The 26,062-nt window shown below is 44.3% G+C and overlaps 1 protein-coding gene across 3 annotated transcripts in view; it reads left to right on the top strand.

The window, feature by feature from the left end:
• Positions 1-26,062, top strand: part of TNS3 (tensin 3) — a 621,029-nt gene that overhangs the window by 246,647 nt on the left and 348,320 nt on the right. For all 3 annotated transcript variants that reach the window (XM_073630678.1, XM_073630677.1, XM_073630679.1), the window contains one exon: positions 3,999-4,128. In XM_073630678.1, the coding sequence (XP_073486779.1) occupies positions 3,999-4,128 (130 nt within the window). The remainder of the gene's footprint in view (positions 1-3,998; positions 4,129-26,062) is intronic.

Here is a 26,062-nt window from a genome sequence, read left to right as displayed (position 1 = left end):
GTATGTCTGGCCCTATGGTCCTGGACGTTGGAGCTGCCTGACTGCCTTATCAGGGTTTAGTCCGACAATGCCATTGCAGTGGCCTATATAAACCACCAAGGCGGTACCAGGAGTTGTTCAGCTCTGAAGGAGGTGAACCACATACTAGCCTGGGCAGAGGGACATGTGCCGATTCTATCGGCAGTCCATATCCCGGGAGTAGAGAACTGGAAGGCAGATTAACTCAGCCGCCAGCAGATCTACCCGGGGGAATGGTTCCTACACCCAGGTGTGTTCCAGAAAATTTGCCAGCATTGGGGATGGCCAGAGGTCAACCTATTGGCATCCAGGTTCAACAACAAACTACAGCAGTTTGTGTCCTGAACAAGGGATCCAATCAGAGCAGATGCACTGGTAGTTCCATGGAGCCAGTAATCCCTGGTTTATGCTTTTCTCCCCGATCCCTCTCTTTCCACATTTATTGCACAGGATTTGGAGAGAGGGGGTTCCAGTCATTCTGGTAGCACCAGCCTGGCCCAGAAGGCCCTGGTTCCCAGAGATTGTGAGACTGATAATAGACAGGCCATGGACGCTTCCACGTCGCCCCGATCTCCCCTATATTCCACCCCAATTTACAGTCTCCATATTCGATGGCATGGATATTGAATCCAGGTTGTTGAAGGACCGTGGCATCTCGGGACCAGTGGTATCTACTCTACTGCTAGAAAAGCTTTCACTAGGAAGATCTATCATAAGGTCTGAAAGACTTGTACTGCTTGGTGTGAAGCCAGAAAATGTCATCCTCAGAAATATGTGATTGGGAGAATTCTCTTTTCTACAGTTAGCTGTGGAAATCAGATTGGCTTTGAGTACAATCAGAGGTCAGATTTTGGCCCTGTCAGTATTCTTCCAAAAGCCTTTAGCCTCCCACTCGCTGTTCCAAACCTTTATGCAGGGGGCAACTCATTTGCTTCCCCCCATTAAATCACCTATGTGTCCTTGGGACTTGAACTTGGTGCTGTCTGTGTTACAGAAACAACCATTTGAGCCCAACAAGGAAATTCTGATGGGCATCACCTCGGCTAGAAGGGTGTCTGAGATGGCGCCCTTTCGTGCAGGGAACCATACTTCATCCTTCACCACGACAGGGTCGTGTTACGACCTGTTTTTGCCAAAAGTGGTGTCAGCCTTTCATTTAAATCAGGACATTATTTTGCCTTCTTTTTTCTCTCAGCCTCGTTTGGTGGTAGAGAGACGACTGCATTCCTTGGACGTTGTCCGGGCAGTCAAGGTTTATTTGTCTAGATCTGTGGAGATCAGAGGATCAGACTCCTTTTTTGTTTTACCAAAAGGACCCAAGAAGGGGCAGGCAGCTTCCATTGCCAATTGGGTCTGTCAATTGGTCATTCAGGCCTATGGTCTGAAACGTAAAGCTCCTCCCTTTATGGTGAGAGCTCATTCTACCAGGGGTGTAGGAACCTCCTGGGCTTTTCGCCATCAGATATCTGTGGCTCAGATTTGTAAGGCTGCTACCTGGTCTTCAGTGCATACGTTCACAAAAAAAAAGTGGATGTTCAAGCAGCCGAGGATTCGGCTTTCGGCTGCAGTGTACTGTGGGCTGCCGTATAAGGTCTGATGGCTATTGTTTGGCAGGGTGTCTTCCTCCCCTCAAGGCTATTGCTCTGGGACGTCCCAGTAGGTAATGAATATTAGCCTAACTCTGTGTCCCATGATGTATGAAAAAGAAAATAGGATTTTTTCATCATACTTACCTGTAAAATCCTTTTCTTTGAGTACATCTTGGGACACAGAGACCCCTCCCCTCTTTTTTGAGGATTCAGTGCTTGCTACATAACTGGTGTACTTCCTGTATGGGAGGGGTTATAAAGGGGATCACTTCCTGTCTAAGACTTTGTCTACCAGTGTCCATTCATCTAGAGATGGCGTATAACCCAGTAGGTAATATTTGCCTAACTCTGTGTCCCATAATGTTCTTAAAGAAAATGATTTTACAGGTAAGTATGATGAAAAAATACTATTTTTTTTCTTCAAGCTTCTTAAATTACTGCTGAGACAGGAGTGCTCTTTTATTCAGTTTTTCTGGATCGGCCAGTACTTGGCATAGCCATGAAAGTTGTACCTGGACCCTCTTTTAATGATGAATGTGCGTGACCAGCCTGTAACGTCACCTTGGGCACTTTTTAGACCCCTGGTACACTGTTGCTTAGCCGCAGAGCATTTTTCTGATCCAGGACTGAGATACACCTGCTGGTGCAGTCCTGTCCCAAATAACTCCTTAAGGCGTTTTCCTAGGTATGTAGTATGTACATGTTTCACTTGGCTCTACTTGGGCAAAAACTGTCATCCATCAGGTTTTCCTCCCCAGTCACTGGGATGGAAATAAAATTTTCTTTGTAACCTACCCCATGTGCAGCATCAGAATGCGAGTTTCAAGTTCCTGACACTGCAGCTTTTCCCATATCACTTAATAAAAACATACAGTTCTTGCAGTTCCTGCCTCTGCAGCATCACAGTGGCAGATACCCAGCCACCATAAATATCTTTCTAACTATGTTATCTTTTTATTTTAAATGTTTATTAATATTAATATATTTATTTTTAATTGTATTATTGTTCTCAGAAGGCCATTCCTGTCCTCCACAATCATGAAGCAAAATGCAATCCTCTCGTTAGACCATGTGGTCAGCAGCAGGGTACCCATGTCACCAACAACTGGTTAAGCCAAACCAGGCAGGGATAGCATTAGTTGTTCAATATACACTGGGTAAATTTTGTTTGCTGTTAAGGATGAAGCAAGAGCGATGCCTGTTTGATGGATGATGTTACTAGCTCTGTCACTTCTACTCCTTCCTCCTCATTGTCCTCATCCTGTGAATCCTTATTCTGAGACTCTTCTCTTTGTTGAATTTGTTAAGGGAAAAGACAAGACACTGACACCATTTTTGGTGCTGCTGTTTAAGCCTGTGTAAGAAGTCCTGGTGTTGCAAAGCACCAACATACTTCCTGGCACCTTTTTTTCTTTCCCTTAGTCAATTCTGGTGCCACTGCACAATTTTTACCCACCCACTTACCTATGCCTGAGTGCTGTAACTCCTAACTACTTTTGCTTTTTTTTGTTTTAACATTTTCCTACTGGTGCTGCTGATAGGTTACTAAGTGGTAATATTATGCAGTGCTAGTGTAAACAGCTTTGTGCAAACTACAAAGACCCACTACTCAAACAAAACTGCACTTATATGGTTAGTTATGGAACACACAGACATAAACGCAATACAAAAAACTGCTGCCAGGGGAATAACAGATGAAAATGAATGAGTTTCTGGCAGATATTATTTCATAAATGGAACTAATCTCGGTACACAAAAATTGCTAGAAAGTACAGTTTTTCATTAGAATAGATTTTATAAGTATCTTCTGGCAGCAAATTTCTGTTATCTTCTGTGGTGCATATGCAGTGTACAATCCAAGCCTATTTCCGGCATCTGTAAAATGCTAAGAATGGAGCCAGGGCCAAGATAATGTAACTTATGTAATGCATGTGAGTTACATAATCAATTGCATTAAAACGGCCAATCCAAGCAGATGCCAAACCCAGAAGAAGAGGGCAGCGATAGAGTGGAGGTGGGGGGCAAGGACCTCACATAGCCAGAGGAGAGCACACCCGAAAGTAGGTGTGCTATAATGTGCAAGTGTGCTATTCAATAAATTGCCTACACCGTGTTCCCATAGAACAGCCCTACCTTTTCTGTCGCTACCAGCAGCTCCAGTTTGCTAACAAGATGGCTGTCCTCAACCTCTACCCCAACCCCCCCCACCGCTTGTAGGTAGAGGCTGAGTTGTCTTGCTCCCACTTTTTTCGGCTGCTTTGAGGTTCAAACCATGGTTAAAGGCTGTGCAGAGTTAGGCTATTCACAAAAAATGGCTAACTTGAATGGAATCAGGTGTGTGTTATTTTTTTACTTTTGATTAGTTACAATTATGTTATCCTTCTCTTACAGATCAAATGTTACCATAAATCATATTACACTGAAAACCAGGATGTCATTTTCAGGCTGCAATTCCATACAGGAGCTGTTCATGGCCAGAGACTTTATTTTGGGAAAGAAAACTTGGATCATGCAAATAATGGTGAGGGTTTTACCAGTGTATGTAAAATAATTGTTGTCGGTCTTTTTTTGTTTATAACAAAAAAAAAAATATATCATTTTGGAAAAAAACAGTATTTTTTACTTTCTGCTTTAAAGCATACCCAATTAAAAAAAAATTCAAAAATCTAATTTCTTCATCAATTTAAGCCAGTATGTTTTCTGCTACATATTTTTGGTAAAAAAAACAACCCAATAAGTGTATATTGGTTGGTTTGTGCAAAAGTTATAGCGTCTACAAAATAGGGGATAGATTTATGGCATTTTTAATAATTTTTTTTCTTTTGTATTAGTAATAGCGGTGATCAGCAATTTTTAGCACGACTGCGACATTGAGGCGGACAGATGGGTCATACAACTGACATTTTTGACATTTTTTGGGAACCAGTGACATTATTACGGCGATCAGTGCTATAAAATTGCACTAACATGTACTAATGACACTGGCAGGGAAGGGGTTAACATCAGGGGCGATTAAAGGGTTAACTGTTTCCCTCAGTGTGTTTCTAACTGTGTGGGGGGATGGGCTGCTTGGGACAACACACAGATCCGTCTTCCTGCATAGCAGAAAGACAGGATCTCTGTGTGATCCCCTGTCACAACAGAGAACTGCCTTGTTTACAAATGCAGATCCCATTCTGTCTCTCTGGGGAACGATTGCAGGCGGCCGGCGGACCCGCTGATTTGCTGCCCCACTGGCCGTTAATGGGCTGAAGCAGGACCAAAAGTCTGACTGGCTTGTGTCAGACCAGTTAAGACGGCTCTCGTAGGGAACCATTGATTTCTTAATCAAAGATCATGGGACACAGAGCCATAGTAATTACTATGTGGGTTATAGGCCACCATCAGGTGATTGACACTGGCACACCCTAAGACAGGAAGTCCATTCTCTATGTAGCCCCTCCCGCTACTGGAAGTACCTCAGTTTTTTCGCCAGTGTCTAAGGTGTTGGTCACGAGTAAAGATGTGCTGTGCTGAGCTCCACTGGAGCAATTTTTGCTGTTGCTAGCTATGCAGCCGGATCTATTCAAAGTGTTTTTTTAGGCCAAATTGAATGGTACCCAGGCCTTGTGGCGGAAGAAACGAGGTTTAGCCCGAAACGCTTCTCTTTTTAGAGAGCTGGACCCTGGGATCCAGTGCTTTTGTTTTTTTCTGGGGGGATGCTATTACGGGTCCAGGAGTGCGGATCCCCCGATAAAAAGGGGGCCCCAGTTCCTGAAGGTTTTTTAAACAGGGCCCATCGTGAAAGGTGAAGATTGGTTCTGTTGGTTTTACCACAGAAATCCCTGTGGCGGGAAAGGTAAGTGGAGACTTCTAAAGAATTAAAGTGTCTTTTGAATTGTTTCCTTTAAAAAGTAAATGTTGTCATGCCTAAAAGTCACCACTGGAGGCTGTATAGAGCACGTACCTTGTCATGCTTTTTCAGATCATGCTGTGTCAGCAGACGCTGACAGATTTCTCTCCGGCTAGCAGTCACAGGACTCCGGTAAGATATTGGGGGGGTTTCTCTAAAAAAACACTCTCCTCCTCTTTCTGAGTAGAGGGAGAAGCAGAACGATTGGCGGATGCCGCTCCGTTCTCCACCGCCTCTGTACGGCGCTTTGTCACAGCTCTCCTTGCTGCCCTCCCCCCACGAACCCATCGGATCGGAGCCCGCGCTCACGTGGGAAAATGCTCTTTTTTTTTAAAAGAGGAGGGGGAGGGCACGGTGGGAACACAGAGTGGGCATGGTTTAGCGCGGCGTTGGACTCCAAAAGGGCTTAAAAGGGACTCCTGCAAGCTCTAAACACTCTACATTGGCATTTTCCCCATGAGAGTTCTGGGGTGGCCGGTCAGAGTAAGCGATCAGGGCTATCAAATATTGCAATTGTTTTCAACACTGCAGCCCCTGTCTTCTATATTACTGAAGAGGGTTTTCCTCAAGCCATGATTGGCTAGCGGCTTTATTCGCATCCCAGAATGGAAAAAAATGCGATTTCCCTCAGGGGACCATGAGAAGGCTGACGACTCCTCTTCTGAGGGGTCAAATGCAGGGGGATCAACTTCACAATCTGAAAGATTGATGGTGCAATTCTTACTGAATTTGTCCACTCCACTTTTTTTTGCTACTTTTCATTGAGTCGGTTGATAATGCCCACTTTCTTGTTTGGGTTCACTAAAGCCTCCTCAAGCTGTGCATGCCTTTCCTGTCCATTTATTGCTTGAAAGGCTTATATATTCTGAATGGAATCACCCAGATAAACATTTTTTTTCCTCCTATAAAGTTTTAACACTTTTTCCTATGGAGGAAAAATTCACTAAGAAGTGGGAGATACCAGCAATTGTCACCGCTATATCCTCTGTGAATGAAAGTTTCGACTTGTCCGATAGACAATGCTCAAATGCTTAGGGATCCAACGGATAAAAAGTTGGAAATTCCTATTAAAAAAAAAAAACAAAAAGAAACTTTTTTTTTCATATGTCTTAACCTGCGCTAGCAGCAATTGGTGTATGTCAATCCTTGAGAGACCAATCTGAACAGGTGCTCAAGATTATTCCTAATCAGCAGGCCCAGGATTTAACCGAGTTACCAGTGACATTATGTTTGGCAATAGACGCCATGAGAGATTCTATTCTTCTCCTGGCTAGTTTTCTTATCATATCCCCTCTCAAGCGTCTCTTCTCCAGAGAGAAAAAGTTCAGTGCTCGCAACCTAAGATCCTCCAGACCCTTTATTAGCTTTGTTGCCCTTCTTTGTACTCTCTCCATTTCCAGTACATCATTCCTGAGGACTGGTGCCCAGAACTGGACAGCATACTCCAGGTGCGGCCGGACCAGAGTCTTGTAGAGTGGGAAAATTATCGTTTTATCTCTGGAGTTGATCCCCTTTTTAATGCATGCCAATATTCTGTTTGCTTTGTTAGCAGCAGCTTGGCATTGCATGCCATTGCTGAGCCTATAATCTACTAGGACCCCCAGGTCCTTTTCCATCCTAGATTCCCCCAGAGGTTCTCCCCCCAGTGTATTGATTGCATTCATATTTTTGCCACCCAAATGCATTATTTTACATTTTTCTACATTGAACCTCATTTGTCATGTAGTTGCCCACCCCATTAATTTGTTCAGATCTTTTTTGCAAGGTTTCCACATCCTGCGGAGAAGTTATTGCCCTGCTTAGCTTAGTATCGTCTGCAAATACAGAGAACTGTTTTTCCCATCCTCCAGGTCGTTTATGAACAAATTAAATAGGATTGGTCCCAGCACAGAACCCTGGGGAACCCCACTACCCACCCCTGACCATTCCGAGTACTCCCCATTTATCACCACCCTCTGAACTCGACCTTGTAGCCAGTTTTCAATCCATGTACTCACCCTATGGTCCATGGAAATGGGCCTTATTTTGTACAGTAAACATTTATGGGGAACTGTGTCAAATGCTTTTGCAAAATCCAGATACACCACGTCTACGGGCCTTCCTTTATCTAGATGGCAACTCGCCTCCTCATAGAAGGTTAGTAGGTTGGTTTGGCAAGAACGATTTTTCATGAATCCATGCTGATTACTGCTAATGATACCATTCTTATTACTAAAATCTTGTGTATATAGTCCCTTATCATCCCCTCCAAGAGTTTACATACTATTGATGTTAGGCTAACTGGTCTGTAATTCTCAGGGATGTGTTTTGGGCCCTTTTTAAATATTGGTGCTACATTGGCTTTTCTCCAATCAGCTGGTACCATTCCAGTCAGTAGACTGTCTGTAAAAATTAGGAACAACGGTCTGGCAATCACTTGACTGAGTTCCCTAAGTACCCTCGGATGCAAGCCATCTGGTCCCGGTGATTTATTAATGTTAAGTTTCTCAAGTCTAATTTTAATTCTGTCCTCTGTTAACCATGGAGGTGCTTCCTGTGTTGTGTCATGGGAATAAACACTGCAGTTTTGGTTACTGAGGCCCCCCGATTCACTCGTGAAGACTGAGGAGAAGAATAAATTCAATACCTTCGCCATCTCCCCATCCTTTGTAACCAGATGTCCTTCCTCATTCTTTATGGGGCCAATATGATCTGTCCTCCCTTTTTACTGTTTACATACTTAAAGAATTTCTTGGGATTTTTTTTGCTCTCCTCCGCTATGTGTCTTTCATGTTCTATCTTAGCCGTCCTAATTGCACCCTTACATTTCTTGTTGCATTCTTTATAAAGTCTGAATGCTGATGATGATCCCTCAACCTTGTATTTTTTGAAGGCCTTCTCCTTTGCTTTTATATGTATTTTTACATTGGAGTTAAGCCATCCAGGGCTTTTGTTCGCTCTTTTAAATTTATTACCCAATGGGATACATTGGCTAATGTCCTTATTTAATATGCTCTTAAAGCAAACCCATCTCTCCTCCATATTCTTTGTTCCTAATACTTTATCCCAATTTATGCCTTTTAGCAAGGTTTGTAGTTTAGAGAAGTTGGCTCTTTTGAAATTCAGTGTCTTTGTATTCCCTTTATGTTTCCTATTTGTATGATTTATACTGAAACTAATTGACCTGTGATCGCTGTTACCTAAATTGCCCCGTATTTCCACATCCGTGATCAGGTCTGTATTGTTGGTTGGATCCAGTAATGTTTTATTTCTAGTTGGTGCGTCTACCATCTGACCCATAAAAATTGTCCTGCAAGACATTAAGGGACTGGCGAGCCTTAAATGAATGCGCGGTTCCCTCCGCCCAGTCTATGTCTGGATAATTAAAATCCCCCATTATGATAACACTTCCCATGCTTGCTGCTAATCCAAATTGTGATAGGAGATCTGTCTCCACTTCCTCCCTCAGGTTAGGGGGCCTATAGCATACTCCCAGTATTATTTTCCCCTTAGCTTCATCCCTTTGGAGCTCTACCCATAAGGATTCCACCTCCTCCCTAGCTCCCTCAGTGATGTCATCTCTCACATTCACTTGTACATTATTCTTAATATATAGGCATACCCCTCCCCCTTTTTTACCCTCTCTATCCTTGCGGTAAAGGGTGTATACCCTTGAATGTTTGCCAGCCAATCATGAGAGCTGTTGAACCAGGTCTCTGAAATTCCCACAAAATCCAAATCCTCCTCCTACAACAGTATCTCTAGTTCACCCATCTTGTCCGCCATGCTCCTGGCATTGTTGAACATGCCACATAGTTTAGACCGGTCGCATATTGTCCTTGTATTGGGTGTTTCAAGATTGCAACTAGGACTTGCTACTATACTTACCTTGTGGTTTTTGTGCTTTGGTTAACCTACCACTAATGCCCCCAATACTACTCTCTGGAATATCTTCCGCGCTGACTATCTCTACCTCTGGACCCTCCCCCCATTGCCTAGTTTAAAAACCCCTCTAACTCTTTGGCCATCTTCATTCCCAGCAGATCTGCACCCTCCTCATTTAGGTGCAGTCTGTCCCTTCTATAGTACCGGTTATCGACTGAAGTCGGCCCAGTCCTCCAGGAACCCAAACCCCTCCTTACTACACCAGCTCTTCAGCCACTTGTTTACTTCCCTAATCTCCCTCTGCCTTTCTGGTGTGGCACGATGTACCGATGTATTCCTGAGAATACTACCTTGGAGGTCCTTTTCCTCAATTTAGCTCCTAAGTCACTAAAATCGTTCTTTAGGACACTCCATCTGCCTCTGACTTTGTCATTGGTGCCAACGTGCAACATGACAGCTGGGTCTTCCCCAGCCCCTCCCAGTAATCTGTCCACAAGATCCGTGATGTGCCGAACCCGTGCGCCCGGGAGACAACATACTGTTCGGCGCTTCAGGTCTTGGTTACAGATTGCCCTCTCTGTCCTTCTAAGAATTGAGGAATTGAGTCCCCTACCACCAGAATCTGTCTTTACTTTCCCTTTGCTGCCCCCCCCCCCCCCACTCTCACTGGAGGAGTTCTTCCCCCGGCAGCTAGGAGAGTCCCTCAGCTCCAGCAGTGCTGGTCCCTGACTGGTTTCACCAATGTCACTCAATGGAGCGTACTTATTGGGATGCCCCAGTCCTGGATCGGCCTCCCTGGCACTTCCCCCTCTACCCTTCCTGACTGTCACCCATCTACTCTTTGCTAGTGCCTGCACCTCTTTGTCTCCACCCTCCTCTGTGCTGGCCCCCGCCGGCACCTGCTGTGTACGTTCCTGGCTCTCCTTTAGTATGGAGGGACTTCTCAGTGCTGACAGTTGCTTCCCCAGATTCAGAACCTGGGCTTTCAGGGAAACAATTTGCTTACATTTTGCACAACAGTATTCGCCCTCGATCGGATGATCAAGGAACGCATACATGCAGCAAGATGTACAAAGAGTCGCCTCTCCACACCCGCCGGGCATCGTACCTATTAAATTTAGTGAGGATTGGGGATTATACCCTGTCCAAATTACCTAACAGGGTTTCCGTTCCAGTAACTGGACTCTGGCTATGTTTTGACTACGTTTGTTCTTTTTACTTTTATTATTAAACAAGTGTGATTTAACTGTACTTCTGTCTTGGCTCGATTTCATGGTTTCTGACTGTAGGCAAAGGCCATGAATTCAGAAGATGCAATCAATCCACTTGTTGGTAATATTTTTTCCAGATTGGATGAACTGGATCACCGCATGGATCAGTTTGCCATGGCGTTACAAACGCTCCTGAGTCACATGGCTTACCTGGTATCTCCCACTGTGGCCGCCCCGGTACAGCCTATGTTTCAGGCCGACCCTGCTGCTGCTCCATTCTCTGTGCAGGCACCCACCTCGAGTATTTCTTCTATAAGAGGTATGTCTGGTTCCGCTCCGCTTCCCCAGCGATTTGGGAGCAATCCAGTCTAATGCAAAGGGTTTCTCAACCAGGTTGAGTTATACTTTGAGATGCTGTCCCATGCATTTCCCACGGACAGAAGCAAAGTAGGTTTCGTGATATCTTTGCTTTCTGAGAGAGCCTTGGCCTGGGCAAACCCTCTATGGGAGACGCAAAAACCTGTTGTCTTGAGCTACCCTGAGTTTGTGGCTTCCTTTAAAAGGGTATTTGATGTTCCCACACGCTCCGCTTCTGCTGCCAAGTGCCTCATGTCCATCAAACAGAGTATGAGAACTGTTGCCGACCATTGAATTCCGTACTCTGGCAGCAGAGGTTGTGTGGAACAATGAGGCCCCTGTGGCTGCGTTTTCTCATGGTCTCTCGGATACCATCAAGGATGAGATAGCAGCCCGAGACATACCCACTGAGCTGGAGAAGTTGATCACGTTTGCCATCCTCATTGACTCCAGACTCAGAGAAAGACTCTTTCAAGGAGCGCTTGTGGAAGCCTCCTGTACGTTTGTCTCCAAGCTTTGCAGTCCCCTCCCATGCCTCCTGGTACCAAGTCGGTCAGTGAAGGTGAACCCTTGCACTTGGGTTTCACGCGTCTCTTTCCGGATGAGAGAGCCTTCAGGAGGAGGGAGAGATTGTGCCTTTATTGTGGCCAGGCAGGTCACTTTTTGAAGTCTTGTCCTACCTGTCCAGGGAACGCCTGAACCTTGGGGTCCTGTCACGGACAGACCTTAGGTGGCGGCATTTCATCCCCAGTTATCCAGAAGGATAAGCCCCTGGTTTTGGCCACCCTTTCTTGGGCTGAGTCGTTTGTTGAGATACAAGCTCTTATCGACTCTGGGGCTGCAGGCCTGTTCATGGATGCTGCCTCTGTATTGAAGCACTCGATTCCGCTGCAGCTGCGTGACACTCTACTTCCAAGTTGGAGTTGTTCCGGTTCCTGTGATTCCTCCTGATCTTATTCTGGCTACGGTTCGCACCAGTCTCACTTCTCCTTTTGGTTGACAAAATTCTTGCTGCTCAGGTCCATGCTCCTCCTAAGAGACCTTGTGACCGCTGCTTTGTCCCAGCCAGTCTCCGTACGGCTGTGCTCCAGACTTACCATTCTCCCAAGGCTGCTGGCCACCCTGGGAAGAATCAATTCTTTTGGACCATTTCCCAACAGTTCTGGTGGCCTAGTCTACGTGCTGATGTAACTGCCTTCATAGCTGCCTGTTCCATGTGTGCTCAGAGTAAGACTCCACAACTCCTTCCACTGGGCCTCCTACAACACGGTCGTTGAGGAGGGGGTACTGTCAGGGCTGGGCTCAGCCCTTCCTTCTCTTAGCTGGCCGCTCAGCTGTCGGTTAATTGCCAGCTCCTATCTCTCCACAGTTACTCCGCTGTTGATGATATCCTGCTCGTCAGTCCTGCCTACTTATGTCGTCCAGTCCAGAGGAGCTCTGCCTTCGCCTTGGTCACATCACAGAAACTATCTCCTGCGATCCTGTTCAATACCTGCTTTGCTGACATCCCTTCTGGCTCCAGATCCTGCTTGCTGTTCCACTACATTGATCCCTGACTTCTGGCTTGGCTGACTATCCGTTCCGGTTACTGAACTTTGGCTATGTTTTGGCTACTTTTGTTCTTTTTACTTTTATTATTAAACAAGTGTGATTTAACTGTACTTCTGTCTCGGCCTGTTTTCATCTTTTCTGACAGTAGTGCAGGAACCTTTTCTAAAGTCTGATCGACTTGTGTCGGACCAGTTAAGACGGCTCTCATAGGGAACCATTGATTTGTACACTTAATTCGACTTGTGCTCCCAAAGTCAGAGGGCATGCTGCACCAGTGTGAATCGGGCCTTAGTCCTCTACTGACCTCCTCTGGTCATCAGAGACACTAATCAAACATTGTGGACATTGTCAGCTGTTCAGCATGCTGGAAGAAATCAAGAAATTCCTTCTCTGCTGTCATACTGATGTCAGGATGGATCCAGCAACTCTACGCAGAATTTTAAAGACTCTGGATCCTCCCAACCTACACCAATGTAACTTGGTCATCAGGCAGGGCACAAATCATGCAGTTGTGTCTGCTTTCGATGCATACTGGTTTACCTTCTAGAGATTTTGTAATCATTTTTTTCCACTGAAACCAATAGTTGAAGCTTGTTTTTTCAACAATTGAGATCTACGTTATCCCACTGACACCAGTGATTAAAATATATTTTTTCCCCACTGACACTGATAAAGGAACTTAAACTCTCTCTTCACTATATCCTAGGACCTGTTTGTCTAAAACAGTGTCAGCCTCACATCAGCAGCATCCTGCGCAATGGTAGAGCACTAATTCTGAGCACTGAGCAGGAGACTGAAAAAGATTCAGTTCAGAGCTTTCTGTCTACCTGTTGAAAATGTGACTTTGTATGGTGATTTTGGTCTGGAGTGGTGGAGTGAAGAGGATTTGATAAGCCATGTACTTTGAGAAATGTTGGCAATTGCCAGTATTTTCTGCATGATGAAACATTTTTATGGGATGTGAAGCATTTATGTGGCGAATTGATTTTATTGGAAAAACACACCTGTTATTTAAATTGACCATGCCTACTTTTTGCTGCTTTTACTTGATCACCCTAGTGTTTTCATCCCTTGAGTTTACATCTCGGAATGCATTGGCAGTGTCTTACACATTTTAGGCATGTTTTACAATAATTATGTTACTAATAATTCCTATATTTAGTTTTTTTCCCTGGAAACTTCATAAAAGAATCAGAAAGCTGGACACCTGCAATACACCAAAAGTGCAGGTGTAACTAGAGCCTTATATTAAATTACCGTATTTATCGGCGTATAGCACGCACAGGTGTATAACACGCACATTAATTTTAAGAGGGAAGTTTAAGAGGGAAATTTTAAATAAGGAACTTTGAAGCAAAATAAGGGTCAGTGCCCATCTGCAGTCTCACCATTGCCACCAATGCAGCCCGATCAATGCCCATTTGCAGCCTAGAGGGGACAGGGAGGGGGGCGAGACAAGCGCCAAAAGATTATATACAGTGAGAATCTCCTATGATAGACAGAACAGTGGTATAATGGCGGCCCAGGAGACGGGACTTCCTATTACAGAGGCCGCCGAGTAAACAGGAGATTCTCACTGTATGTAATCTGACAGCGCTCATCCCGCCCCCCTCCCTGTCCCCTCCGAGGCATCTAAAATTGAAGTATTGGCGTATAACATGCACGTGCTATTTACACCCAATTTTTAGGGTGAAAAAGTGAGTGTTATACGCCAATAAATACAGTAATTCCATTTTAATATAGATGTAATGTGCTAAGGTGAATGCCAGATGTCACCATAACAAGGTGTGTGTGTGCAGTGTTTATATATTTGATATATATTTGTATTGATATATTTGTTGATTAAGGGTGTGGTTGGAGTTAGATGTTGATTACAGTTGTGTTGCTGCAAGCCTGTCTCCTGACTTCCCTAGATGCCCAGCTTTAGAAATCACATAAACTTTGATAGGCAGTACTTTTTCAAACAACATACAACCCTCAAAATTGAAAACCTCAATGATAAATTAGCAATATAATGTCACCACTGTTAAAATGCATTAACATAAAAGTCCATCAGTGTCCAAAATTTGTGTGCCTAAATGTCCTATGCAACGTGCCCCACACACTTTGTGCAATTATAAAGTGCTGCATCAAACCAGTGCTCCTCCGTGTGTCCTATTCTACCATGTTTGAGAGAACTGACATCATTGCAGTTTTACTGTCCAGGGAGCTTCAAAGGACCTACTTTGACCACACATCGTTGGGGGGTATTTATCAAATCTGGAGCATTTTTGTATAGTAACCAATCGGCTTCTATCTTCAGCTTGTTTAGTCATGCTTTGGAAATGAAAAATAGACCGTTTATTCCCATGGGCAGCTGCTCCAGATTCTGGCTGCTCGAGTTTTGACAAATGCCCCTGTATGAAATATAACCAGCTGAAAGGAGAAATGCAGGCCTGCTTAGGAGTGGCTACTGTGGCCACAGTGACTTCCATTTGGAATTTCTCCGCTCTCCTAGATGCATGACCTGATTCAGCTAGGGTAATGATCACCTAAAGGCAAAACTTTTCTTTAGTTTTAGAGTGGAGAGGGATTAGAACACTTGTCAGGTTTTTACCGCTACTGAACGTGAAATAAAATCCCAAATATTGGGTTGTGACCAGAATAGGAATAGACGGAAAATCTTCCAATGGGAATTGGAAGTGCACAGCACGCAATGACCGCCGGCCACGAGCAATTGTGAGCTGGAGACACAGAACAGGGACGCGTGTGTGTAAACACACGCTTCCCTGTTCTGACCAGAGTGACAAATCGTATGTTCCTATTAGCTAGGAACCACGATCTGTCACTTCCTGTAGTTAGTCCCTCCCCTTTTAGTTAGAATCACCTCCCAGGGAACACAGTTAACCCCTTCACCGGCCCCTAGTGTTAACCCCTTCACTGCCAGTGACATTTTTACAGTAATCAATGGATTTTTAATCGCAATGATCGCTGTATTAATGCCAATGGTTCCAAAAATTTGTCAAAATTGTCTGATATGTCCGCCATAATGTCGCAGTTGCAATAAAAATCGCAGATCGCCGCCATTACTAGTAAAAAAAAAAAAAAATTATAAAAATACTGTAAATCAATACCCTATTTTGTAGACGCTATAACTTTTGCGCAAACCAATCAATATACGCTTATTGCGATTTTTTTTTTTTTTTTTACCAACAATATGTAGAAGAATACATATTGGCCTAAACTGAGGAAAAAAAATGTTTTTTATATATTTTTGGGGTATATTTATTATAGCAAAAAGTAAAAAATGCGTTTTTTTCAAAATTGTCGCTTTTGTTTTTAGCTCAAAAAATAAAAACCGCAGAGGCGATCAAATACCACCAAAAGAAAGCTCTATTTATGGGGAAAAAAGGACGCCAATTTTGTTTGGGTACAACGTCGCAGGACCGCGCAATTGTCAGTTAAAGCGACGCAGTGCCGAATTGCAAAAAGTGCTCTGGTCAGGAAGGGGGTAAATTCTTAGGGGGCTGAAGTGGTTAAAGGTACAATCCTGAAAAAGAGTCATGGCTGTTCATTGTCCTAGTCCAGTTAGATGCAGTTTGACGTACTCAAATTGCAGAAGGAAATGGTTGCAGGAGAGCGTTTAGATAGATGCATCTCAAACTTTCTACCTGCAGAATCTTTGAAAGAAGGAACATCTTTTTTAGGTACACAGACTTATTTACTAAAGCTTGGAGTGCAAAACCAGGCTCACTTCTGTATAGAAACCAATCAGCCTCCAGGTTTTATTGCCAAAGCTTAATTGAACAAGCTGAGGTTAGAAGCTGATTGCCTACCATGCACAGCTGCACCAGATTCTAAATGCACCAGTTTTAGTAAATCTTCCCCACTGTATACACAAAAAGCTTTAGCTGTCTAATAGGGATTCTTTAGGACAGGAAAACATGAAAAAAGTCAATAAAGTTTAGCACCCTTGTCCTAAACAGGGCTGCTTGTAAATTTAGTTGTGCTAGGTGGTAACTGGCCTGGCTAATTTGTAGTCTTGATCAACTGGGTTTTCTCCTAAGCTTGAGTTTAATTGTAGTCTCTCTCTTCTCTTTAATAGGTGGCACTGTTGCCTTTGGCATTAGGATAATAGATTGCAGTGAAGTCAGGCTATGAGTTAATATGTTGTCTCAGCCAACTAGCAGAAGTTTTCTTTGGCCACTGAGCATGCTGGGATAGTCTATTTATTTTGAAGGAGTCAAGTGATCGGGGTTCTTTCCATCCGGGCTGCGACCTTGGTGGGTGGGTGGGTGTGTGTGGAGCAGCAGCAGAGGTGTAGGCTTAAAGCCTGAGGCCTAGCCATGTGTAACGGGGCTCAGCCCGAGGGGAGCCTGATCATTGCCAGGATGCATAGGAGAAGTTGTTGCCAGAGGGTCAACCACTCTTGTTGCCAGAGGCAAGTGTCAAAGGGATGGAGTTCTGAAGGAGTACCAGAGCAGAAGCTTCACTAGCCAGGGACGCTGTATTAAGTGGGAACGCTTCAGTAGAGACTCATCCAGGAATACAGTGGGTAGCTGTGAGCAAAGCCTGAAGGAGTACATGCGTGTAGCTGTAAGTAGAGCTTGAAGATAAGTACAGCGGGTAGCTATGAGTCAAGCCTGAGGGATCCAGTGGGTAGCTGAGAGTCCGAGGAACCCAGCAGGTAGCGTGGGTGAAGCTTGAGAAGTCCAGCGGGTAGCTGGGAGCTAAGCTTGAGGATCTACAATGGGATACTGTGAGTGAAGTTGTTGCGATAGGAGGCAGCAGTTGCTACAAGATGCAGATCGCTGCATTCAGTTTAATTTTCTATATTGCTGTCTGCCTAGTTCTATTTTTGTCTGCAGAGTCTGCCAATTTGCTATTGCATTTCCCTAAGGGTGTCCTGTGCCCTAACCCTCTCTGCCCTGTTAAGAGAAAACCACTTCCCACCCTGCCACTGCACATAAACGGCCGGGTGGGAGCTCCCTCCTTCTGAGTGGACGTTCCTGAACGTCCTTCAGAAAAAGCTGATCGACCAGCCACGCGATCCCAATGCGCGCGTGTCCCCTGGACACGCCACATCTCGGAACGGCAGGAGGGCAATGTGATTTGCCCTCCTGATCCCAATCACAGTGGTCATGTAATGTAAATAGAGAGCTGTTGTAACTGCTCTCATCTCTTCCTCTCCTCACACAGAGCTTGTCAGTGAGGAGAGGAAGAGAGATCTGTGCTGCAGCCCGGACATCAGTGAGTTTATAGCTGTTTGTCTGCTGTTTACCCACTGATCACTCAGCTAGTGGCCCCAAAACACAGTGTCCCCAAAACAGTGAAAACACCTGTCATACAGTGAACATCAGCCCGCCAACAGCTGGCACGTCAGCCCGCCAACAGCTGGCACGTCAGCCCGCCAACAGCTGGCACGTCAGCCTGCAAACATCAGGTACAGCTGCCTGCCAACATCAGGCACATCTGCCGCCCGCCATCTGACACATCTACCTGCTAACATGACTCAAAGATCATAGAGCGCAGAGGAGGCTCTCCAGATACTCCAGAGTATGTCGGACGAGAGTAGCGGGGAACTCTCTGTCAGACTCGGATAGCGACTATGAACCAGTGGAAAGCAGTGGCTCCGAGATGGAAACCGAAGAAGATAGAATCCTAACAAGGAGAATCGGGAGAAATGAGCAGGCGCAGACATCCACCAGCAGCGCAGCACTCCAGGGCATCCACCAGCAGGGATCCACCAGCAGCACTCTGGGATAGGCAGGCATCCACCAGTAGTTCTGCAACCTTCCTAGAGGATAGGCCAGATGCTAGCAACAGAGCATCCCATCAACGAGGCAGTGCCCATACTAGCCTCCCAGATGTTCTACTGTATCCAACATGGCTGCCTGTTACGTCAGTAGAACCTGTAATTCCCCTTTTTACAGCCCAGCCAGGCCCTTAGATACAGACGGAAAATGTAACCCCACTTTATTATTTTCACTTATTTTTTACCAATGATCTCCTAAACTACATTGTGGAGCAATGTAATCTATACGCCAGACAACATATAGCCAACAATCCAAGTTCTTCATATGCCCTTCCTTTTGTTTGAAAACCCCTCACCGTGGAAGAATTTTAAATTTTCCTTGGCTTAACCCGCAATATGGGGCTGACAAAAAAAAAATGAACTCCATTTCTACTGGTCTACCCAACCTATCCACTACATGCTGGTCTATTCGTCATTGATGCCCAGAACCCGTTATGAGATGATTATGAGATTTTTACATTTCAACAACAATGCCCAATGTCTCCCTCAAAATCATCCCAGTTACGATAAATTATTCAAAATTCGGCCCCTAATCAATTATTTTTGCACCAGCTTCAAGCAGATGTTTACCGCTGATATAAATATTTGTGTAGATGAATCCCTAGTACACTTCACCTGAAGACTTGGAATAAAGCAATACCTTTCCAGTAAAAAAGCCAGATGTGGGGAAAAATTTTATAAGGTGTGTGACAGGGCCACGGGTCACACATATGATTTATCAGTTATGAGGGAAAAGACAGACAGCTAAACCCCCCCCCTGGATGCCCTACCTACATGGGAACAAGTGGCAAAATTGTCTGGCAGCTGATCTAACCATTGCTTGGGAAAGGTTACCACCTATACATAGACAATTTCTACACAAGTCTCCTACTTTTCCGCCATTTGTACCAAAAGAGACTGTGGCTTGTGGGTCAGCATGGACCAACCGCAAAGGCTTCCCACAGAGATTGATCGCGAAGCAATTGAAACAGAGTGAAATGGCCAGTATGCGGACTGAAGAGGTACTAGCGCTGAAGTGGAGAGTTAAAAAAAGAAATGTCTACATCCTTTCCACAATGCATGATGACACCTTTGTGGAAATGCAGAGAAGAACAGGCCCCATCCAGAAGCCAAAATGTGTGCATGAGTACAACCTATACATGGGGGGGGGGGATATGAACGACCAGATGATGCAGCCCTACTTGGCCACCAGGAGATCACTCTTTTGGTACAAGAAAGTTGCCATTTATTTGATGCAACTAGCCCTGTTCAATTCATATATTATTTTTTCTAAGTGCACCCAAAGTTTCCTTCTAAAATTCCAAGAAGACGTTGTCACAGCCCTTCTCTATCCCCATGGCCAAGCCCCTCAACTAATTTGCTCCGATTCATTAGCCAGACTCCATGAAAGCACTTTCCCGAAATCTCTCTTACCCAAACAGGTCGCAAACCCCCAAAAAATGTTGTGTGTGTTTAAGTAGAGGAATTTGCCGTGACACTCGATACTACTGTCCCCAATGTCCCTCCCAGCCAGGCCTCTGTATTGGAATCTGCTATCAGAGCTATCATACTTCACTATACTATTTGTAAAGTGAAGATGATTTTTTTCCAGTTTCCACTATCTGCCATTTCTGTGAATGACCCGGACTGTTAACGACTATGCCTCTGCCAAACATGTTTCTGCCTACAACGTGAATTGACCTCGGCCTGTTAAGTGACCATGCTTTTTGCCTGCCTCCTGAACTGATCATTTGCCCTGCCACTGTACAGCACAGGGGTCTCACATATGTGAGGGGCTCCAGAAAAGGTTTTTCGAGTGGAGAAAACCTTTTTCTCCGGGTTTTTGGTTTTCTTGCATTAGGGTCTGGAGACTCGGAGGCTTCGTAGAGATTTGTGTGGGAAGAAGCCTCTATCCCTGTCCTCAGGTCTTACCTGACCAAGGCCCAATGTACAAAGTGCTGCCTGCTGCCACCTGAACTGGCCATGCCTTTGCCTGCCACCTGAACTGGCCATGCCTTTGCCTGCCACCTGAACTGGCCATGCCTTTGCCTGCCACCTGAACTGGCCATGCCTTTGCCTGCCACCTGAACTGGCCATGCCTTTGCCTGCCACCTGAACTGGCCATGCCTATGCCTGTTACCTGAACTGCCTGCTAAACTTTGGACTGTACTGAACCATGTTCATACTTTTCCATATCTGTCTGCTGCCTGGACAATTCCTGGACATTTCCTTTGGCTGTCTGGACAAATGCTTTGACTGCTCTGGAACGGTATTCCTCCCTGCTAAAACCACAGGTGAGCCTTTTTTTTACCCTTTGCTCAGCAGAATGTGTTTTGGGGTGTAATTCTTGGTGTGTACATGCTATGTTAGAAGCCTGAAGGTGCTACATGGATGTTGGGCCTCTGTATGTGGGCAGGCTGTGGAAAAGTCTCACACATGGGGTATCGCCATACTCAGGATGAGTAGCAGAATGTATTTTGGGGTGTCATTTTGGCTATGTACATGTTATGTGTTAGAAAGATCTTCTAAATTGACAACTTTGTGAGAAAAAAATAAATTTTCATTTTCTTTCCACATTTTCCAAAAACTTTTGGAAAGAAATGACATGTTCAAAAGACTCATTATGCCTCATAGAATATACATTGGGGTGTTTTCTTTCCAAAATGGGGTCATTTTGTGGGTAATTCCATTGTCCTGGTGCTCCAGGGCCTTTAAAAATGTGATAGGCACTCAGGAAATGAAATGTGTAATTTATGCCTTTAGAACACCTGATGGTGCTACATGGATGTTGGGCCTGTATGTGGCCAGGCTGTGGAAAAGTCTCACACATGGGGTATCGCCATACTCAGGATGAATAGAAGAATGTATTTTGGGGTGTAATTGCAATTGAAAATGAAGAAAAAAAATATATATATACATTTCTTAATTTTCCAAAGCATTGTGGGGAAAAAATTGCAACTTCAAAAAATTCACTATGCCCCTTACTAAATACCTCAGACTGTCTTCTTTCCAAACAGGGGTCATTTGGGGGGGTTATTGTACTGTCCTGACATTTTACGGCCTCAAGAAATGAGATAGGCTATCAGTGCATTAGGATTGATACATTTTCAATAATGCGTAGCATGGCTTGTAGACTCTGTAACTTTCACACAAACCAATGATCATACATTTATCAGGATTTTTTTTTACCAAAGACATGTAGTAGAATACATTTTGGCCTAAATTTTCAACAAAATGTGATTTTTTTTTTTTTTTTTTTTGTTTATTTTAAAAGAGAAAGTAGAACATTTTTGGGTTTTTTTTTGGTTTTTTTTTCAAAATATTCGCTCTCTTTTCGCTTATATCACAAAAAATAAAACATGAAGTGGTGAATAAATACCACCAAACGATAGCTCTATTTGTGTGAACAAAATGATGAAAACGATAAACATTTCATTTGCGTACAGTGTAGCATGACTGAGTAATTGTCATTCAAAGTGAGAGAGCACTGAAAGCTGAAAATTGGTCTGGGAAGGAAGGGGTTGAAAGTGCCCAGTATTGAGGTGGTTAAAAGTGACTGGTGCCCATTTTTTCATCTTGTACTACACCCACCATGCCTAGTAACCTGCCCCCTGAGGAGGAATGTCAGCTCTCCCTGACTCTGGGGGTCACCATCAGGCCCTTAGAGGTCTGGGAGACCGCTACAAAAGAATGTCTGTTTAGCCTATAATTCTGATTAGAAGCAGTAGAGCAATTCAAATGTGACAGAGCTTAGGTACTCTCTGTTCTTCCAACTTCACATAAGCCTTTCAGGGGCATGCTGTGCCCACTCCTGATTCTGAATACTGGATTTCACTGATGTCATTAGGAGGCTAAGTGATCACTCGCACCTTACCGGTATGGTGACTACAGTCATATATCTTTTACAACTGACTTGTCTCACAGTGTTTAAACATGCCTAAGTCTAAGTCCATTTTAACAAAAAACTATTTCTTTACATGCATTTGGCCTATTTAGTAGCTTCATACGTATATCCTAAACATACTGTACAAAACAAAGGCAAAGTATTCATAAATCTTGTATTATAGGCTCATACCTTCAGGTGATTGGACATGGGCAAAGCTTTTGAGGACATTCCCCCTGGGCACCTCCCCTATAAACCCACTTTGTAAATCCTTTGTTTTTGTGTTAGTGTCTTAAAGCAGAACTAAACTCTCACAATCCACATTAACTATGTTTAAACTATTTTTAAACTTTAAGCTGCTAGTATTAGTAAATAGATTTGTTTCAGTTGGTTTCTGGCCTAGGTCAAAAATTGGTACAATTTGGGTGCAAAGAGATCTTCAAAAACTTTTTCTGTTCATAAACAGAATGTGCAGTCTGACAATTGGATCACTCCAGGATTTTTACTCCCCCCTCTTGTAGTAGTCTGTGTACCTAAAAAAGATGTTCCTTCTTTCAAAGATTCTGCAGGTAGAAAGTTTGAGATGCATCTATCTAAACGCTCTCCTGCAACCATTTCCTTCTGCAATTTGAGTATGTCAAACTGCATCTAACTGGACTAGGACAATGAACAGCCATGACTCTTTTTCAGGATTGTACCTTTAACCACTTCAGCTCCGGAATAATTTACCCCCTTCCTGACCAGAGCACTTTTTGTGATTCGGCACTGCATCCCTTTAACTGACAATTGCGCGGTCGTGCGACGTGGCTCCCAAACAATATTGATGTCCTTTTTTTCCCCACAAATAGCTTTCTTTTAAAAAAAAAAAAAAAAAAAAAAAAAAAAAAAAAAAAAAAAAAAACAAATAGCTTTCTTTTGGTGGTATTTGTTCACCTCTGCGGTTTTTATTTTTTGCGCTATAAAAAAAAAATAGCGACAATTTTGAAAAAAACGCATTATTTTTAACTTTTTGCTATAATAAATATCCCCCAAAATGATATAAAAAAAACATTTTTTTTCCTCCTTTTAGGCCGATACGTTTTCTTCGACATATTTTTGGTAAAAAAAATCGCAATAAGCGTTTATTGATTGGTTTGCGCAAAAGTTATAGCGTCTGCAAAATATGGGATAGTTTTATGGCATTTTTATTAATAATTTTTTTTTTTACTAGTAATGGCGGCGATCAGAGATTTTAATCGTGACTGCGACATTATTGCGGACACATCGGACAATTTTGACACATTTTTGGGGCCATTGGCATTAATACAGCGATCAATGCTATAAAATTGCATTGATTACTGTAAAAATGTCACTGGCAGTGAAGGGGTTAACCACTAGCAGGGGTTAAGTGTGTCCTGGGCAGTGATTGTAACTGTGGGGGGGATGGGCTAGCAGTGACATGACACTGATGACAGGGAGTAGAAGATCGGTGTCCTGTCACTAGGCAGAACGGGGAGATGCTGTTTACATCGGCAACTCCCCGTTCTTTAGCTCCATGACACGATCGCGGGTATCCCAGCGGCGATCGAGTCCGCGGGTCCCGCGGGCACGGTCACAGAGCTCGCGGCAGGCACGCGCACGGCAGGAAATTCAAAGTAACCTACAGGTACGTTACTTTGCCCAGCCGTGCCATTCTGCCGACGTATATGTGCTGACAGCGGTCGGCAAGTGGTTAAAGAGGATTTTCACCCTAGAAAGAAAAAAATTAAAAGTCTGGAGCTACAAGTACTGTAGCTGCTGACTTTTTGAAAAAGGACACTTACCTTTCTAAGGATCCAGCGCTCTCCTCACCCTGGTCTTTGGGTTCTTGGTGCCAGCATGTTTAGCGTGGAAAAACTGCTGTGACTCTTTGCGGCTTCACATCTGGCTTCCCACTGCACATGCATGAGCCATCCTGCGCTTTATGATTGTTCCCGCAGCCTACTGGGACCTGTGGGGTGCTTCAGAGGGCTGCGGCCAAATTTCTTTCATTGTTCCACTCATCTGTTCCTGACCTCGGCTTATACCCTGACCACAGTCCTGTCCTTGTGTCTGTACCCGATCAGCTTATCTGCTACTGACCCAGTATGCCTGACTCTGCTGCGCCTCCATCTGCTGCCTAGCCGTTCGCCTTGAGTACCTTCCTACTGCCAACCTGTTCTTGTCTACACCGGTTTGCTGACCAGCTGGTGCCAGCCCTTTACGTGTCTGCTGTCCAGCCAGTTCCTGCTCACACCTGTCTGCTGACTGGTCGGTACCTGCTCATTCCTGCCTACTGTTCAGGCAGTCATCTGCTGTTGCTCACCCAGCCTATCCTGTTGTGGTCTGCTGTCGGCCTACTTATGTTGCCACTTTAAGGCCCTGCTCATCTCCATTACTGGCTAAGACCATCGGGCACTTGTGCCACTTGTTCACTCTACTAGGGGCCCCGAGCCGGAGGTGTGAGAGGCCTTTTTCATCACGTCAGACTCATCCACCAGGTACATGATACTGACTGTGTAACTATAATGACCTCTCCTACAAAGTAAACTTTTTGATTGCTGTCAGGTCAGTCAGACGATGGCGGCCCTCTTCTGTAAGGAGTTGTTCATCATACTTCATACAGACAGGATCATCTTATGTCCAAGGCCATCCTTTTTTTTGAGGACATAGTCCTATCATCAATATGCCCTGTTCCAAAGCATCATAAGTACATTTATTTACATTGCCTGAACATGGTCAGTGCCATCAGAGTCTAACTGAAAGGTACAGCTTCTGTCAGAGAAACGGGTTCACCGTTTGTCCTGTTTTCAGGACCTTGCACAGTACGCTCTGCTTCCAAGTTCACAATCAAGATGGATAAGAAATTTGATCACTAGAGTTTACTCCCTCAAGGGAAAATATTTTCCTGCACTTTTATGCTCCTTTTTCACCATATCGGTAGATTTTCTGTGCATTTTGTTATCATGCCTCTGTAGTCCAGCTTTGTAAGTCAGCCACCTGCTTCTCTGTTTATATTTTAAGTTCCACCAAGTGGATGTCCAATCTCCTGCGGTTGCATCTTTCAGCTGCAAGTTCTAGCAGCGGCAGTCTGAAGTTGGGTATTTTGACCCTTGTTGGGCCTGATGGCACAGTTCTATTTGCCTGAATGTTGACTACCCTTTTCATTCATTGTTTGGAGGTGTTCCAAGATCTATAAATACTTTTTATGTGTCCTGTACTGTACAATTAAGATAGGGGTTTTGACTTACCTGTAAATTCCATGTCTTTGCGTACAGGACACAGGACAATCTCCCTTCTATTCCTTTGTTAATATGCATTGCTTGCTACAAAATGTATTCACGGAGTGGAGTAGGGTTTTAGGGAAGGTGCCCAGGGGGGCGTTTTCTAAGAAGCTTTGCCAGTATCCAATCACCTGAAGGTGCGAACCTATAACCCAGGGTCTATGAATACTTTGCCCATGTCCTGTACTTTATTCCAAGATTTGGAATTTACGGGTAAGTCAAAATTCTTGAGCAGTCAAATTCACTTGAGCAGTTCTTTGACTATCTGGTAGATGTCTGTTCATATCACATATATGTCATTCAAACTAATTCTCATTATCATTACCTATTAAGCCCTCTGGAATGTATAAGCTGCACTTCTGTTTGCCTTTGACTAAACTTGTGATTGTACACTATAGTGCAGTGGTCTCCAAAGTGCGGACCTGGGGCTGGATGCAGCCCTTTGCTTGTCTTTATCCAGCCCTTGAGGCATAATTCCTGCCACTGACACCAATGATGGGGCATAATTCCTGCCACTGACACCAACAACGGGGCGCTTTTCCTTCCAGCGACACCAACGATGGGGCATAATTCCTTCCACTGAAATGGGGTACTATTCATCCCAATGACACCAACTATTACTCCCACTAATACCAAAGATCGA

Source organism: Aquarana catesbeiana, linkage group LG05, assembly GCF_042186555.1.
Source record: "Aquarana catesbeiana isolate 2022-GZ linkage group LG05, ASM4218655v1, whole genome shotgun sequence".
Taxonomy (NCBI): domain Eukaryota; kingdom Metazoa; phylum Chordata; class Amphibia; order Anura; family Ranidae; genus Aquarana; species Aquarana catesbeiana.
This window is presented reverse-complemented; position numbering and strand designations above follow the sequence as displayed.